This window comes from Sceloporus undulatus, chromosome 2 (genome assembly GCF_019175285.1).
Source record: "Sceloporus undulatus isolate JIND9_A2432 ecotype Alabama chromosome 2, SceUnd_v1.1, whole genome shotgun sequence".
NCBI lineage: Eukaryota > Metazoa > Chordata > Lepidosauria > Squamata > Phrynosomatidae > Sceloporus > Sceloporus undulatus.
In genome coordinates, this window is record NC_056523.1 from 90,298,393 (window position 1) to 90,312,330 (window position 13,938).

General features: G+C 41.7%; 1 protein-coding gene across 3 annotated transcripts in view; it reads left to right on the forward strand.

Moving 5' to 3' along the window:
- Positions 1-13,938, forward strand: part of CCDC69 (coiled-coil domain containing 69) — a 53,783-nt gene that overhangs the window by 24,173 nt on the left and 15,672 nt on the right. The window contains exons 1-2 of one of the 3 annotated variants that reach the window (XM_042455746.1): positions 8,334-8,353; positions 8,805-8,874. In XM_042455746.1, coding sequence (XP_042311680.1) covers positions 8,829-8,874 — 46 coding nt within the window. In that variant the 5' untranslated portion in view covers positions 8,334-8,353; positions 8,805-8,828. Of the gene's footprint in view, positions 1-8,333; positions 8,354-8,460; positions 8,528-8,804; positions 8,875-13,938 lie in introns of those variants that run through there. The other 2 variants (XM_042455745.1, XM_042455744.1) reach the window with 2 other exon arrangements.

A 13,938-nucleotide genomic window follows, 5' to 3' on the forward strand; every position in this document is an offset into this window, starting at 1 on the left:
AGAGCCTTTATTTCTATGGCAGAGCCACTAAGAAACCTACCCGGTGTCTTACAAGTTAATGATGTTTAGGAGTTTATATAAGAATATATTCTTATTCTTTAATTTCATTCAATTTTTATTTCTTTCATTTTCCTGGAGCCACTGCGAAGCACCTGGGAAGTGCATGTGGAGTCCCAAGGGCTCCTCAGAGCACAGGCTGAAAACCCCTGATTAAAGGGAAGCTACTACTATTCTGTTGGTTGCCAATCCAATGGCTTTGGAACAATAAATGAGAGAGACATCATCTTCCCCCATATAAGGAATAGAGATAATCATAAAATATGCCTTGGGTCACTTCTGGGTTGACAGAACTGTATGGGGAAACCCAGATTTAAAAAAAAAAACAACGAATAAATAACTCTTGTTTTTACCTCTTTGTCTTTGCAGTGTGTGGAATGACCAGATCTCACAAAAGTAATTTTTTGGACTACAGTTCCAAGGATCCATCAGCTATCCTGGATAGTATGTCCAGATTGGCTAGGACATACTTGGAATTGTAGTCCAAAAGGTAATGTTTCCAAGCTTTGGCAATGGCTCTAGGTCTCATCTGTGATGTATTATCTTTTGCTATGTGTTATTCCATTTTTTCCTATTAGAGATTAGTTGTAGCACTCCTTATGATCTATCCTGTACACCAAAACAAACCCCACTGTCATTTTGCTTTGCTCTAAACTTGGAAGCTATCTTTGATTATAAGCAGGCACAATGCACTTAGTTTATAACTTGAACTGTCTTTCATCCTCCACCATATGCACAGTGTTCTGTGGAGAGAAAACCTGGCAAGTGTGTAGGGGGAAGAGAGAGCGCCTCTGGAAGTTAGTGCTCTAAATGTAGGGCAGTCTGCTAGTGTTCAGAACAGGCAGTACCCAAAACACTCTGCTTTGTTTCAGTGGAGATCCATGCCCAGATCATTATATTTTAAATTAAAGCCTGTCCTAACTTCTTTCCTTTTCATAGCAATGGGTGCACAGCATTTGTACTCTGAAAGCCAGTTTATACCAGAGCCTGGGAATGTTACTGTTTTGGACTACAGTTCCCAGAAGACTTTTATGAAATTTTGGGAACTGAAGCCCCCAAAAGTAACTTTCCCCAGGTTTGTCTTATGCATTTGTTTAATAGGAGATGTTCTTGCTCATCAACTATGTGAATATGCTTCTGTGCTTATATTAAAAAACAAAATACTAAACTGAATAGTGGTACCTATTGCTGGCCTCCAGTGTCCAATTTGGACAAGTGTAGATCAAAATAGAGATTGACACAGTGATTCTTTAGAGACCATCTTGACGTGCTCTAGTCTGCCCTGTCTTTGAACATGGGATAAGGAAGTATGTAAGCAAAGAGCAGGATATTTGCCTTTGATGCATAAAGGTAAATACCACCCAGAAAATAATATTTAGAGACCTACAGTGACCTTGAATCTTTAAAGCATGAGGGTTCCATGTCTTCCAATATTTCACAGATGAAAACCAGGACACATGTGGACAAATAACATCAGAGCATGGTCAAGATGGCAAAAAGCAATTAATGAGGGGAAACACATTTCAGGAGAGGATGCAGCAGTTTGCTTCAGGCCAAGCCTACAGGCAAGATTCCACCACGCGTCTCCCCTCCCTCTTGATGAACTAACGGAGTACAAACTACTTTTGCACTTTGAACTCAGTGTGCAGCAACTGAAGTAAACCAAGGACAAGAGGGGAAGTGGATAGAGGAGAGCGAAACTGGAACATTAAAAGCAACTGAAAAATTAGGATGACAGAGGATTAATTAGGACTGTCCCAGCCATATCTTTAGTCTTGGTTTAGTGACCCATCAAATCCCATTTTTGGAAACTGTCACATGTGGATATGCTGAATGAATGAATTAATACAATTTTGAAAAAAATTAAAATAAGTAGCTTGATGGTTACTTTTTGACAGAACAGCCAAATGATAAAATGCCACATGTGCACGAATGGAACACAAGGACTTTGCTGAGAACAGGAATATAGGGAAAAATTGCTGTCTTTTGATTCTGGAGTTATTGGCCTTTTTAAAAATACCTCCCAGACTAAACACAAAAGCAACACTAAATAGGATTTCTGGACTAGACTGAAATTTCTAATTGAAAATTCATATGTTCCCAGCCTTGCAATGCATTCTACAAAAAAACCAAAAACTGACAAACAAAAACAGAATGCATTTGGCAACATGCATACACTTTGGCAAATGTGCAAAACAAACAAACAAAAACCAACAAACAATCCCTCCAGGGATTCTTAAAATGTGTGCAGTAGATGGAAAATACAGAAAATGGAACACATCTGAACACAAGTGGGGGAAGGACAAGGCCATAGAAATTGATGGACCACATCTGTTACCCTCTAGTTGATTAACCTAAGAATCCTGTTTATGTTTCACATAGGGATGTCCATGTGACCAGTCTGTGCTTATGAGAGTTCCCTGATCTCAGCCTAGACACTCTTCTCTGGTCCTCTGGGTCAGGAGTAAGAATCTCAGGGTGAAAGTGTACTGCCTTGAAAAGTGTGTATGTATTTTCTTTTGTTAGACTTAGGTTTTTAAATTTCAAATGGTGTACTCTGTGCAACTCTGGCTAATGCTAACGGATCATCTCTGTAATATCTTTGTAATATCAGCAGGGTTCACCTCTGGTGACATCACATTTATGCCTCTCTATGCTCTGGAATGACCTGCCGGACGAGATCCATCAATTAACATCTTTGGATAGCTTCAAAAAGGCTGTCAAGATGGATCTCTTCAGGCAGGCTTTCCCAGACTAAAATATCCCGGCCTCAGGATCTCCCCCCTCCTCAGTAATGTCTCCAAAGCCCCCTTTTCCTTTCTTTAGAACTGAAGTTGCAGTGGTTTATCGGTTGGTATTATTTTGTTTAATTTATTGTTGTTCTAACTAGTTATTGTGGTTTTAATTTAGATATGCAGTTTAATAACTTTTTAAGGGGGGAGGGAAATATATTGTTTTTATGCTGTATGTTATTTTAATGTTGTAAACTGCCCAGATTGGTTCGCCACAGGGCGGTATATAAATAAAATTTTATATTATTATTATTATTATTATTATTATTATTATTATTATTATGATGTCAGGTTTTAAAACTGCCTCGATTTGATGATTTTAGTGCTTATGCAGATCTGTTTCAGGACTTAACATCGATCATGGAGGAAATGATGGAAGCACCAACCCATAACTGTAGTTATCCCTTATGTAGGATCCACTTATATGGGATGCAGTGGCTTAGTGGTTAAAATGCCAATTCTGACTATTGGAAAGCCAGAGGTTTGGCAGATCAAGGTGCAAGTGCTGCATGATGGGGTGAGCTCCCATCACTAGTCCCAGCTTCTGCCAACCTAGCAGTTCAAAAAACATACAAATACAAGTAGATAAATAGGTACCACTATGTCTGGTGCAGTCATGCTGGCCACATGACTACTAGAGCAGTCCTCAGACAACGCTGGCTCTTTGGCTTAATAACAGAAATGAACACCGGCCCCTACAGTCAGTTACGACTAGACATTCATGTCAAGTGACTACCTCTATCTTTTTTTAGGATCCACTTGGATATCTTAGTTCATACAACCACCAACTTTACATTGCTGTTGCATAACACCTGCAAGCTGTTTCAGAATCTTGGCAGCCCAAAATGTTAAAATGGGCCCTTTGTAAGATGTGTAAAGAGGCCCAGTGTCTTGGGAGAAAGGAGGAAAGCTCACCCTTCAGTGAAAATATAATTGTCCCCCTTAACACACATCCTCCACTCTGCCTTCTATTGTAGTTATTGCAAATCAGTTTTGTTGCCTTGGGGCTAGAAAGAATCACTGTCCAGTTTATATTACCAGGCTAGGCCTGAAATCCAATTTTTGCATAACCTCCTATTTAAAACCTCAGGCTGGGATGGAAACTCTGAGAGGGTGAAAGCTCAAGTGGAGATGGTAGCAACAGTTGATGCTGAAACAAAGCATTCCTTGAGTGATGATGTAACTGTTTGAACTGCAGCCGGAGCTGGTGTGGCTAGTGCCAGATATGTGGAGGAATGATTAGGGCTGCGCTTTATCCTTGTAATTGCCTATGATTTATGGCCTTCTTTATAATTTCTCATTCCTGCACTTGCTTTGTGCCTTGGAATGGGCTATTTCTAGGTTCTGGAGCTTGCTATAAAAAGCATGATTGGAGCAGGAGGTATCTGGGAGTAGGGAGCTCAGCTTCACCCAGTTGTCTGATCCATTGCTCTAGTTGGGAGGGCATCTGTGGTGTGAAGTTCGGGTGAAGGGGAAGGGCCTGGCAAGGCTGTTGGAAAGTGTGTCCCACACCCCAGCACGGTAGAGTTTGATGCCAAACACGCTCCTTGTTTGTCAGTTCTTTAAGCCTCCTTCATATTTTCCAGCTGTTCCTTCCCACACACCCCTTGAGGGAGTGAGGGGCCCAATTTTGCTATCACCATCTGCTGGGAGAATACAAAAAGAAAACTAGGTACAAAGAAGAAGAAAGTTAATAAATCTTCCAGCCCTCTCAAGACAGGGAGGGAGTAGGTGTTTGGATCAATGTGTGTTTTGAGATGTGATGGGATCTTTTTAACTCTCTGTGTTTTGTTGTGTCATTGTAGACCAAGCAAGGCCATATATTCCACATGCACATTGTTGGGGCAAGACATTTTGCTGCCTATGAGGAAGGACAAGATGACACCCTGCCCCTTGCCACACACATTTACAACCATCTCCCCTGGGAAGAGAATGAAAGTTCTTCGATGGCATGCAGAGAGTCAAGGAGAAGGCTGCTTCTCTCTTGCTGCCTCTCTGCTTTCTTTTGTCATGATTGGCAAAAGGCATGCTTTTATGACCATGGCAAGGGCAGGGTGCCATCTTGTCTTTCCTCATAGGCAGCAAAATGTCTTGTGCCAGCTCTGTGCATGTGGAATATATGGCCTTACTTCATCTACAGGGACATTTTATTTTAATAAATTAGTGCTATAGGTCACTGTTACAACAGCAAGCCTCACTCCAAACTTACCCCAATTCTTTGTTTTCTGTGGAACAATTTGATCCTGTGGAAGAACTGTCAAACTGTTATCTTCTACCTTTACCTTATGAAGGCTCTGTGAACTGGTCCTCTCTCTCTCAAGGGGTGCATAGAAAGGGACAGATAGAAAATACAAAGGAGACTTGAAAAACTGACAAAAAAGGAGTATTTTTGGCAAGGTGTGGGGGGGGGGAGCTTTTTTTTTTTTCTTGTTCCTCAGCCCAACAGGGCTTCTGAGGCAATGTACAGTAGATAAAGACACCTTTAAAACATTAAATATATAACTAGAAACTAACTAAAACATTTGAGGTTTCAGTTTTAATATAGCACTAAAAATATTTTTAAAAGCAGCTAGTAAAAATACAGTCTGCCCTCCCCATACACAGGGGACCTGTTCTGGACACCCCACCCTACCCCACATATGGGGAAAAGAGCGTATGCTCAAGCCCCATAGAAAATAATGGGGTGTGTACTCGCAGTGCGAGTATGTGCCCCATTACTTCTGCTGGGGCATGCCTTCAACATAAGCTCAAAGCCACGGAAGGCAAACCTGCCTATGGGGAGGGCCAACTGTAGCTCAAAAAAACCAGTTTGCCTTCCTAGACAGAACTTAGGATTTCTGAGTATGTACTCAGTTCCTTGGAAAAAATATGGTCTGAGAGAATTTAGTATCCTGTGGAGCGTCTTTAGTTAAAGGTAAAGGTAAATGTTTCCCTTGACATGAATGTCTGTTGTAACCAACTGTAGGGGACAGTGCTCATCTCCGTTACTAAGCCAAAGAGCCAGCATTGTCCAAAGACTACTCTGGTGGCCATGTGGCCAGCAGGACTGCACTGAATGCTATTACTGTTAGAGAATAAAGCTTGAAATAAAATGCCCAGATGTGGAGAAGAGTGACAAAGGTAACTATGGGTCACTTGTAGCATGGTAACCAAGTGATTGGATACAGCTGGGGCAGAACATGTGATGTCTCTGCAAGGTCATCATGTGCTGGAAAGCACTGTGAAGTGTTGTAAAACTACTGTAAATATGCATAGTCATCTTGCTTGGGGGACAAGAATTAAGGTGACACAGCAGGAAGAGACTGGACTTAGTGGCAGCATGGCAAAAGGTCAAGCCTCATTGTAGAGTGTGGGTTGTTGGTTGATGGTGGAGGATATATAGTGACAGTAGCTTTGGAATCTGTATATATAGCAACTGAAGATTAAAAGAGCCTCTTTGAAGAGACAACTGTCTCCGTGTGCTTTATCAGCTCCGGAGGGAAGGAGGAGATTCCTGAACACAGCTCCAAGACAGTTTACTTGGTGGCTATCCTGGCGTGAAACTTCAGTGTAAACCCACACAGGCTGCACATCACATTCCAACAGTTACCTTCCCACCAAAGTGGTACCTATTTATCTACTTGCACTTTTACATGCTTTTGAACTGCTAGGCTGGCAGAAGCTGGGACTAGTGACAGGAGCTCACCCCATCATGCAGTTCTTGGGCCTCGAACCGTCAGCCTTCCAACCTCATGATTATCAGAATTGCCATCTTAACCACTAAGCCACCACATCCCTTTGGTTACTTGGTTCCAAATAAAACAATAAACATGCTGTTAGAATTTGAGACCAACAAAAGTAGTCTTGTAGTGTTTTTTGGATCAATACTGAGCCAAGCTCTATCTCTTAGATCAATATAGGCAAAGCCAAAGATACTGGTCTTGTGAGATTTTAGCTGGGATCCCATATTTAAAACATAAGGGCGAAACAGACAGCCCACAGCCACTGTTTCAAATAGGCATCTAAAAAGGAGTAGGCCCTCCCCCGTGCTCTTTTTCAGGCTGTTTCTTTTCATTTAGAGCAGCATCAGAGGGGCTTCTGGCTGCATTTGGGGTGTGCATTGTCTAAACACCACACTCCCAACTGAACCCGATGGCCTCCTTTTTTGGCCTGTCTGTTTTGGGCCATACTTGCTATGGTCTGTATCAGAATATAAGGGTTATAGAATACAGTTGGTTTATATCATATACTCAAGGGGTGTTGAGTGCAATATTTGGTGTGACAAAGGTCTTTCCCAGCGAAATGACAAAAGGAGTCCAGAATGGCTGATGGCTTTATCTCCAGAGTGACAAAACATTAATTAGATTTGAGGCAATCCCTCGATGGTTAGGCAGGAAGGCTGAATAGGAAACATGTCAGGTGAGGTGAAGGGTATGGTCTCTGATTGCTTTGTGATGGGACTTCCATTGTCTCCATGGCAAGCAGAAATGGAAAGAGTCTGAGCGGTTTGAGGTGCTCAGCAAACCCATTTCCTTTTATCTAGGTCTCACACATGTCCTCAGATCAGTGTGTCTATTTTCCTACTTTCCACAGGTCATCATGGCCTCAGAACATACCAATTCTAGATAGTAATTATGAAATTCCTTACCCAGCTGAAGGGATGTAAGGTATGCTAACATTCTGTAGTACATATGGCTGGGAAGGAAGGTTGTTGACAGTCAAATCAGAGAGGAATTGAATGCAGAAAGTATCAACAGTGACACCTCTGTTACTAACACTATTCACAGAAGGTTGATGAAGATATGAACCTCCTGGCTTTAGAGGAGACTAGAGATTCTTATCACAGGTCATATGTACTGTGATAAGAATCTCTCGTCTCCTTTCAGACCTCTGAGAGCCAGGGGTTAGCACAAACATTTTTAGGACTCTTTCACACAGGGAAAATTGGAAGGTTATACCAGGGTCAATCCAGGGTCATCCATGGGGTTTCACGTTATTTCGAAAGAGAATATTAAACGATGTCAGAGGTAATCCAAAGGCTATCCAAACGCAATCACGAGTCATCCCAGGAGTAGATAAATTTGGAAAAATATCGAATTTATATATCCTGTTTCACTCCAAATTCACAGTCAAGTCACATTTGCCTGGTATGAAAGGCATGTCTAGATTGGCTATGGATTCCCTTCATTAGAAACATACTACAATTCCCGTAATCGTTTGTTGTGATTGCCCATCCCTGGCTGCCAAGGGGAAAGCAGCTGTTTCGGAGGAAAGACCAAATAGAGGGAAAGTGAAGGCAAACCCCCCCCCCTGAAGAAATCTTGCCCACAAAACCCCATGATAGGGTTTGGCATAAATCTGAAACGACGTGAAGGCACACAGCAACAACATAAAATCTCAGTTTAATGTTCTGACAGGATATGTTAGAAACAGACTACAATTCCCAGGATGCTTTGCTGCGATTTCTCTCCCTTTATTCCCTGGATCCCAGTATTCTCCAGAGGAATTAGAGAAGGGGAGGAAAGGTAAAGATGAGGAGGCTAAGCATGTCTCCTGCCTCCTCCTTATTTCTGGCCACCTCTGATTCAGGAGCGGGGGGGGGGGTGTTCCTTGGGACTGGAAATGTAAAATCCTCCAGACGCGATCCTGTCCTCCCTGCACAGGCACAAACACATTAATTCGCAATAGAAAGCTGATCGGTATGTACTCATGTGATGAATTAATTCGTATTGGCACAGCTTTCCCTTTTGGATGGATGCTGTTCCCATCTGTGTGTGTGATGAGCTAGTTTGTAATTTAGTGCATTTTCGAATTGGCCCCACTTTTTTCTTCTTTCGGAATGGTGATACATTCCTCCATGTGAAAAAGTCCTTAGAAATGACATTTTCTACACTTCCTCCCTAATTCAATTCATCCAAACACAAAACAACTTCTTTTTTAAAAACTGAGTTGTGATTTTGTTTGTTTTTTCTTCAGAAAAAAGTCAAAACTCATCATGAAATGAGACAAACATCCTGTGAACTGATAGCACTGAAGACAGAAAATGGTAAGATACGAATGAGGAAATAATAATAATAATAATAATAATAATAATAATAATAATAATAATAATAATAATAATAATAGATTTATTTATAGCCCGCCCAAGCACGAGGAATCCGGGTGGGTTACAACAGTAAAAATACACTAAAAATATATAAGAAAATTCAAAATTAATCTCTCCCCAACCCTCCCATCCTAATTATAAAGCTACAATATAGGATAATCACAAATTAAAAATACTAAAATACAATAGGATAAAAATTGGGGGAAATTGGGCAGATAGAGACATTGATCACAATTGGGTCATATTCGTATTTGGGGAGAGGAAACTAGGTTGGGAAGGCCTGCTGGAAGAAATCCATCTTAAGGGCCTTCTTAAAGGCTGTAAGAGTGGAAATGTGGTGGATCTCCTCCGGCAGGTCGTTCCATAGCTTCGGAGCAGCGGTGGAGAAGGCCCTCTGGGTAACTGAAGTTAGTCTAGATTTTTTTGACTGAAGTAAATTCTTCCCAGAACACCTTAATGTGCGGGATGGGCAGTACGGAAGAAGGCGTTCCCTTAAGTATTCTGGACCCAAGCCACGTAGGGCTGTAAAGGTAATCACCAACACCTTGTACCTTGCCCAGAATCTAATTGGCAGCCAGTGAAAGGACTTCAGAACCGGTGTTATGTGATCATTTTGAACCAGCTGAAATTTCTGAACTTGGCACAGGGGTAGCCCCATGTACAGCGCATTGCAGAAGTCTAATTGAGAGGTTACCAGTATGTGTACTACTGTTTCAAGGTCTCCCAGCTCCAGGAAATGGCATAGCTGGCATAACAGCAGAAGCTGAAAAAAGCACCTTGAAACATTTCTATTTAAAATCACTATAGGTTGTTTCTTTTATTTTTTTAATTATTATTTAAAAAATACAATACAAGTTGAATATCCCTTATGCAAAATGCGTGAGACCAGAAGTGTTCCATATTTTGGAATTTTGCAGAACCTGTACATACATATATATAATGAGAAATACTGAGTCTAAATTGATACTGAGGATCTGTGAAATGGTGGTAGGTGTTGATTCCCACTATTTTACAGATACACACACACATTTCACAGATGTACTGTATACAATATGGACAAAACAATAGGTTAAAAATGGCAATAGTAATAGAATTTACATTTTTATTTTGCTTGTCAGTGAACTCAGCATTCTCTAAGTGGTTTACAATCCTGTATGCTAATTGACCCCAACAAGCTGAGTACTCATTTTACCAATCTACCAAAGGATGGAAGGCTGAGTCACCTTGGAGCCCTATCAAACTCACAACCCTGTGGCTGGAATACCAGCATTTAACTACTGTGCCACTAGGCAAAAGATGTCCATCACATCTCCCTCTTGTCTCTTAAGTCATTCTCAGGATAATATAACCTGCCACCTTAAAAAAGTACAATTTGGGGGGTTGGAAGGGTGAGGGAATAGTAGGAGAAGTCTGTCTAACAGCAGACAGTCCATTTTGAACTTCTTCTGCACCTGCATAAGAATATATGGATCCAGTTCACAATGGGATTAACAGGGCCAGCCAAAACCAATTGTTAGAATACAAGTTCCATCACATAGCCCTACTGGATGGGTTGATGGGACGTGCAGTCTGAGGTATATAGATGGTGCCAGTTTGGAGAATACAGTGTAGGTGAGCAATAACAGGACACCTGCCCTTTCCCTAAAGAAGAGAACTTTATTAATGGCAACAGCATCTGCATAAAGCAATCTCATGTGAAACATACATTATTTTTTTTAAATCCCTTGTTTCTCATGATCTTGCATGTGCAATGTGTAAATCTACATTCTTTGGGTCATTCATTACATTACCCTAGCCAGAGTATTACAGTCATCCCTTGCTATCTGCGGGGAATCCATTCCGGATCTCTCCCCCCCCCCCCCCCCCGTGCAGGACCTTAAGTCCCATTTTTTTCAATGGACACATGTGCAGCCATGTACACATGTGCCCATTGAAAAAGCCGGGTCTTGCCATCTGCGGTAGCTCAGATCTGCAGGTGGCAAGTTCACAGTTGGCGTGGATGCACTATACTTGTAATAGGCAGGTATTATTGCTGCTTATTTGGTGCGTACAGCAAAAATGACTTTAGCAGCTGTTTTCTAAATAAGCAACACTCTTATTTAACAGATTGGGAATGAAACAAAAACAGCACTGTATTGAAAGAGAGAATGTAGAAAATATAAAAGGATCACCATTTGTCCAAATAACTGTCTGCATAGCCATTAGAGATGCAGTGGTCATTTTAAACTGCAAATGGTCTTGTGGGAGCTCCTGGTTTTAAATGGCAATATGCATTACTTCGCTTACTTCCAAACATGTTAAGCTAGCCCTGCTGTGTTGATTTGAAGACCCTCTTGTGCATTCTGTTAACAGGGGCCCTGGACTTTTACTACACTGGCCTTCCTCTCTATGCAAAGCTCCAACAAAGTCCCTCTCTCCTGCTGTTAGGAAGATCATAGTGCTGCAGGGAAGGGCTTTCTGCATTACCTGAGAAAAGGGGTCACCTGCACACAGAGTCAGCAGTCCTCCAGCAATTATGCCATTCTGCTTTGTTTGGACTTTGGTCTGCTGATCCCACAAGCTGTTAACATACCACCTGTATACATAACATATTAGAAGGAGCAATCTTGGCATGCCTGTACTCAGTAGTTGTTAGGTTGCCTGTCTCTGTTTAAGCATAGCAAATATTTGTGTTATTTATTTCCTGATGCCACACTTTCTATATTCCTGGATTATTTAGCCTGCAGTTAATTTGATTTGGTTTGCATTCCATTTTGTACTCTACAGTTTTTCCTTCTCTCTTCTCCCTCTTTGACAAGTACATGTTAGAGAGCCCCTCTCACTGTGAATTGTTATGAAACCTTTAGTATTTGTAAACAAAAAGTAGTACACAAGTTTTTACAAAGAAGATCAAACCTGATTTATTTTCTCTCATAGGCTATGTACGGGTGCATAGTGGTGTTGTGGGACTGGTTGTTGCTCACCTTTTGCTTGTGAATAGTTGCTACTCTCTTGTAAGGTAGACTATTGTCTCTCACATGCCCCAACATAACAATCATCAGCAAGCAGCATAGTGCAGGTTTTATATTATCAGTTGTAAAACAACCATGGATTTGGATATAATATTCCTCATCTTTTCAGCTAGCTGTTGCACTATAAGGTGCATTATAATCAACATCATGTCAAACAAGGGTGGGAAACTGTCCCTAAATGTTTTTGGACTACAATGTCAATTATCCTTCACAATGGGCTATGCTGACTAGAGTTAAAGGGACTTTTCAGCCAGAAACCTTTGGAGTGTTCCAAATGTCTACTCCTGATATAACAGAAGCACTTAATATTAACATTTAATTTTTCACTGGCTTGAAGCACCAAATATGAACAAGATAATAATAATATGATTTATTTATGGCGGGATACAAACCGCCAAAATGTAGCGTGGCGGTGGCAATTTTAGCATTAGGGAGTGTGCACCATTCGCACGCTCCCTAGCCCTAGTACGTACTAGGGTTAGCCTAGTACGTACTGGTGGCGGCAAAATGGCGGTGCCCTGTCTACATGGGTGCCACCATTACGATGTGACAGCCGCATAGTGTCCACACATCGCGTGCCCCTTGTGAACTCACAGGTGTGCCATTGGTGCACTGTGATGTCACAAGTGCACCACAGAAAGAACCCGCTTTTTAAGAGTTCTATTTGCTCTGGGAGAAGCCCCGCTGTCTGGAGGCTGCGGCTTCCCCGCAGAGCAAACCAGGGTGGCAGGAGACTGCCCATTTTGGGCGATCTCTATCCCACCTATATTCCCCACCTCAACCTGGTATTAGCTTACAGTTGTAAACCGCTTAGACACTGCTTAGGCGGTATGAAGTGGTATATAAATGAAGCTTGTTTGTATTGTTTTTGTTTGGTATCGAGGCGGGAATACAAAAAAAATAAAATTACAATTAGACGGTAGAAATTTACATCAACCCCCAAACCCTCCCACCTTTAAATAATAAAACTTCACATGAAAATTCAATCAAAGCACACTTGAAAAGAATCACAATGGGGTGGACCAATTAAGGTGGATGGGCTGTCCTTCGGGGGTTCAGATTGGGAAGGCCCGCCAGAAGAGATCTGTCTAGACAGCCTTTTTGAAGGTGCCTAAGGTGGTAATGTCAGATCTCTTCTCGCAGGTCATTCTACAATTTTGGAGCAGCAGAAGAAAAAGTCCTAGTGTAGCTTTTTGTGACTGCAATATATCCTTCCCATGGGATCTGAGAGTGCGGGGCGGATTATATAGGGAGAGGCATTCCCGCTTGTAACCTGGGCCCAAGCCATGTGGCTTTAAAGGTAATAACCAATGCCTTGTACTGTGCCTGGAAGCTAATTGGCAGCCAGTGAAGAGATTTCACAACTGGTGTAATGTGGTCAAATCTAGATGTACCGGTGACCAAACTGGCTGCTATATTTTGGACCAATTAAGCTTCCAAACCTGGCACAAGGGTAGCCCCATGTAGAGCACATTGTAAAAATCAAGACGAGAGGTTACCGCAGCATGCACCACTGCATCTAGGTCCCCCTGGTCTGTGTAGGGTTGCAGCTGGCGTTTCATCCGAAGTTGATAGCAAGCGCTCCTGGCCGTCACATCTATTTGAGCTGACAACTGGAGGGACAAATCCAGGAGCACTCCCAAGCTGTGAACACAGTCCTTTAGGGAAAGTGTGACCCCGTCCAGGACTGGTTAACAAATTTCCATCCCTGGATTTGGAGTTCGTATAGTGAGTAACTCTGTTTATATTATATACATCTTTTGCTAAATGAAGTTCTGAAAACTAACAAAGAGTTATCCATGCAGGAATCTGTACCAAATAATAAATGCTGGTCACACAAAGGGTCACACAAAGTACTTGTTCCTGCTCAGAAACATTAGGCACTTGTGACAAACAAAAAGGCTATTTCTGAAGGAATTTTAGCTAGTGTATATCTTACTAATTTAAATGCTGAAGGATCTTAAAATAGGGCTGGGAAACCTTTGGCCCTCCA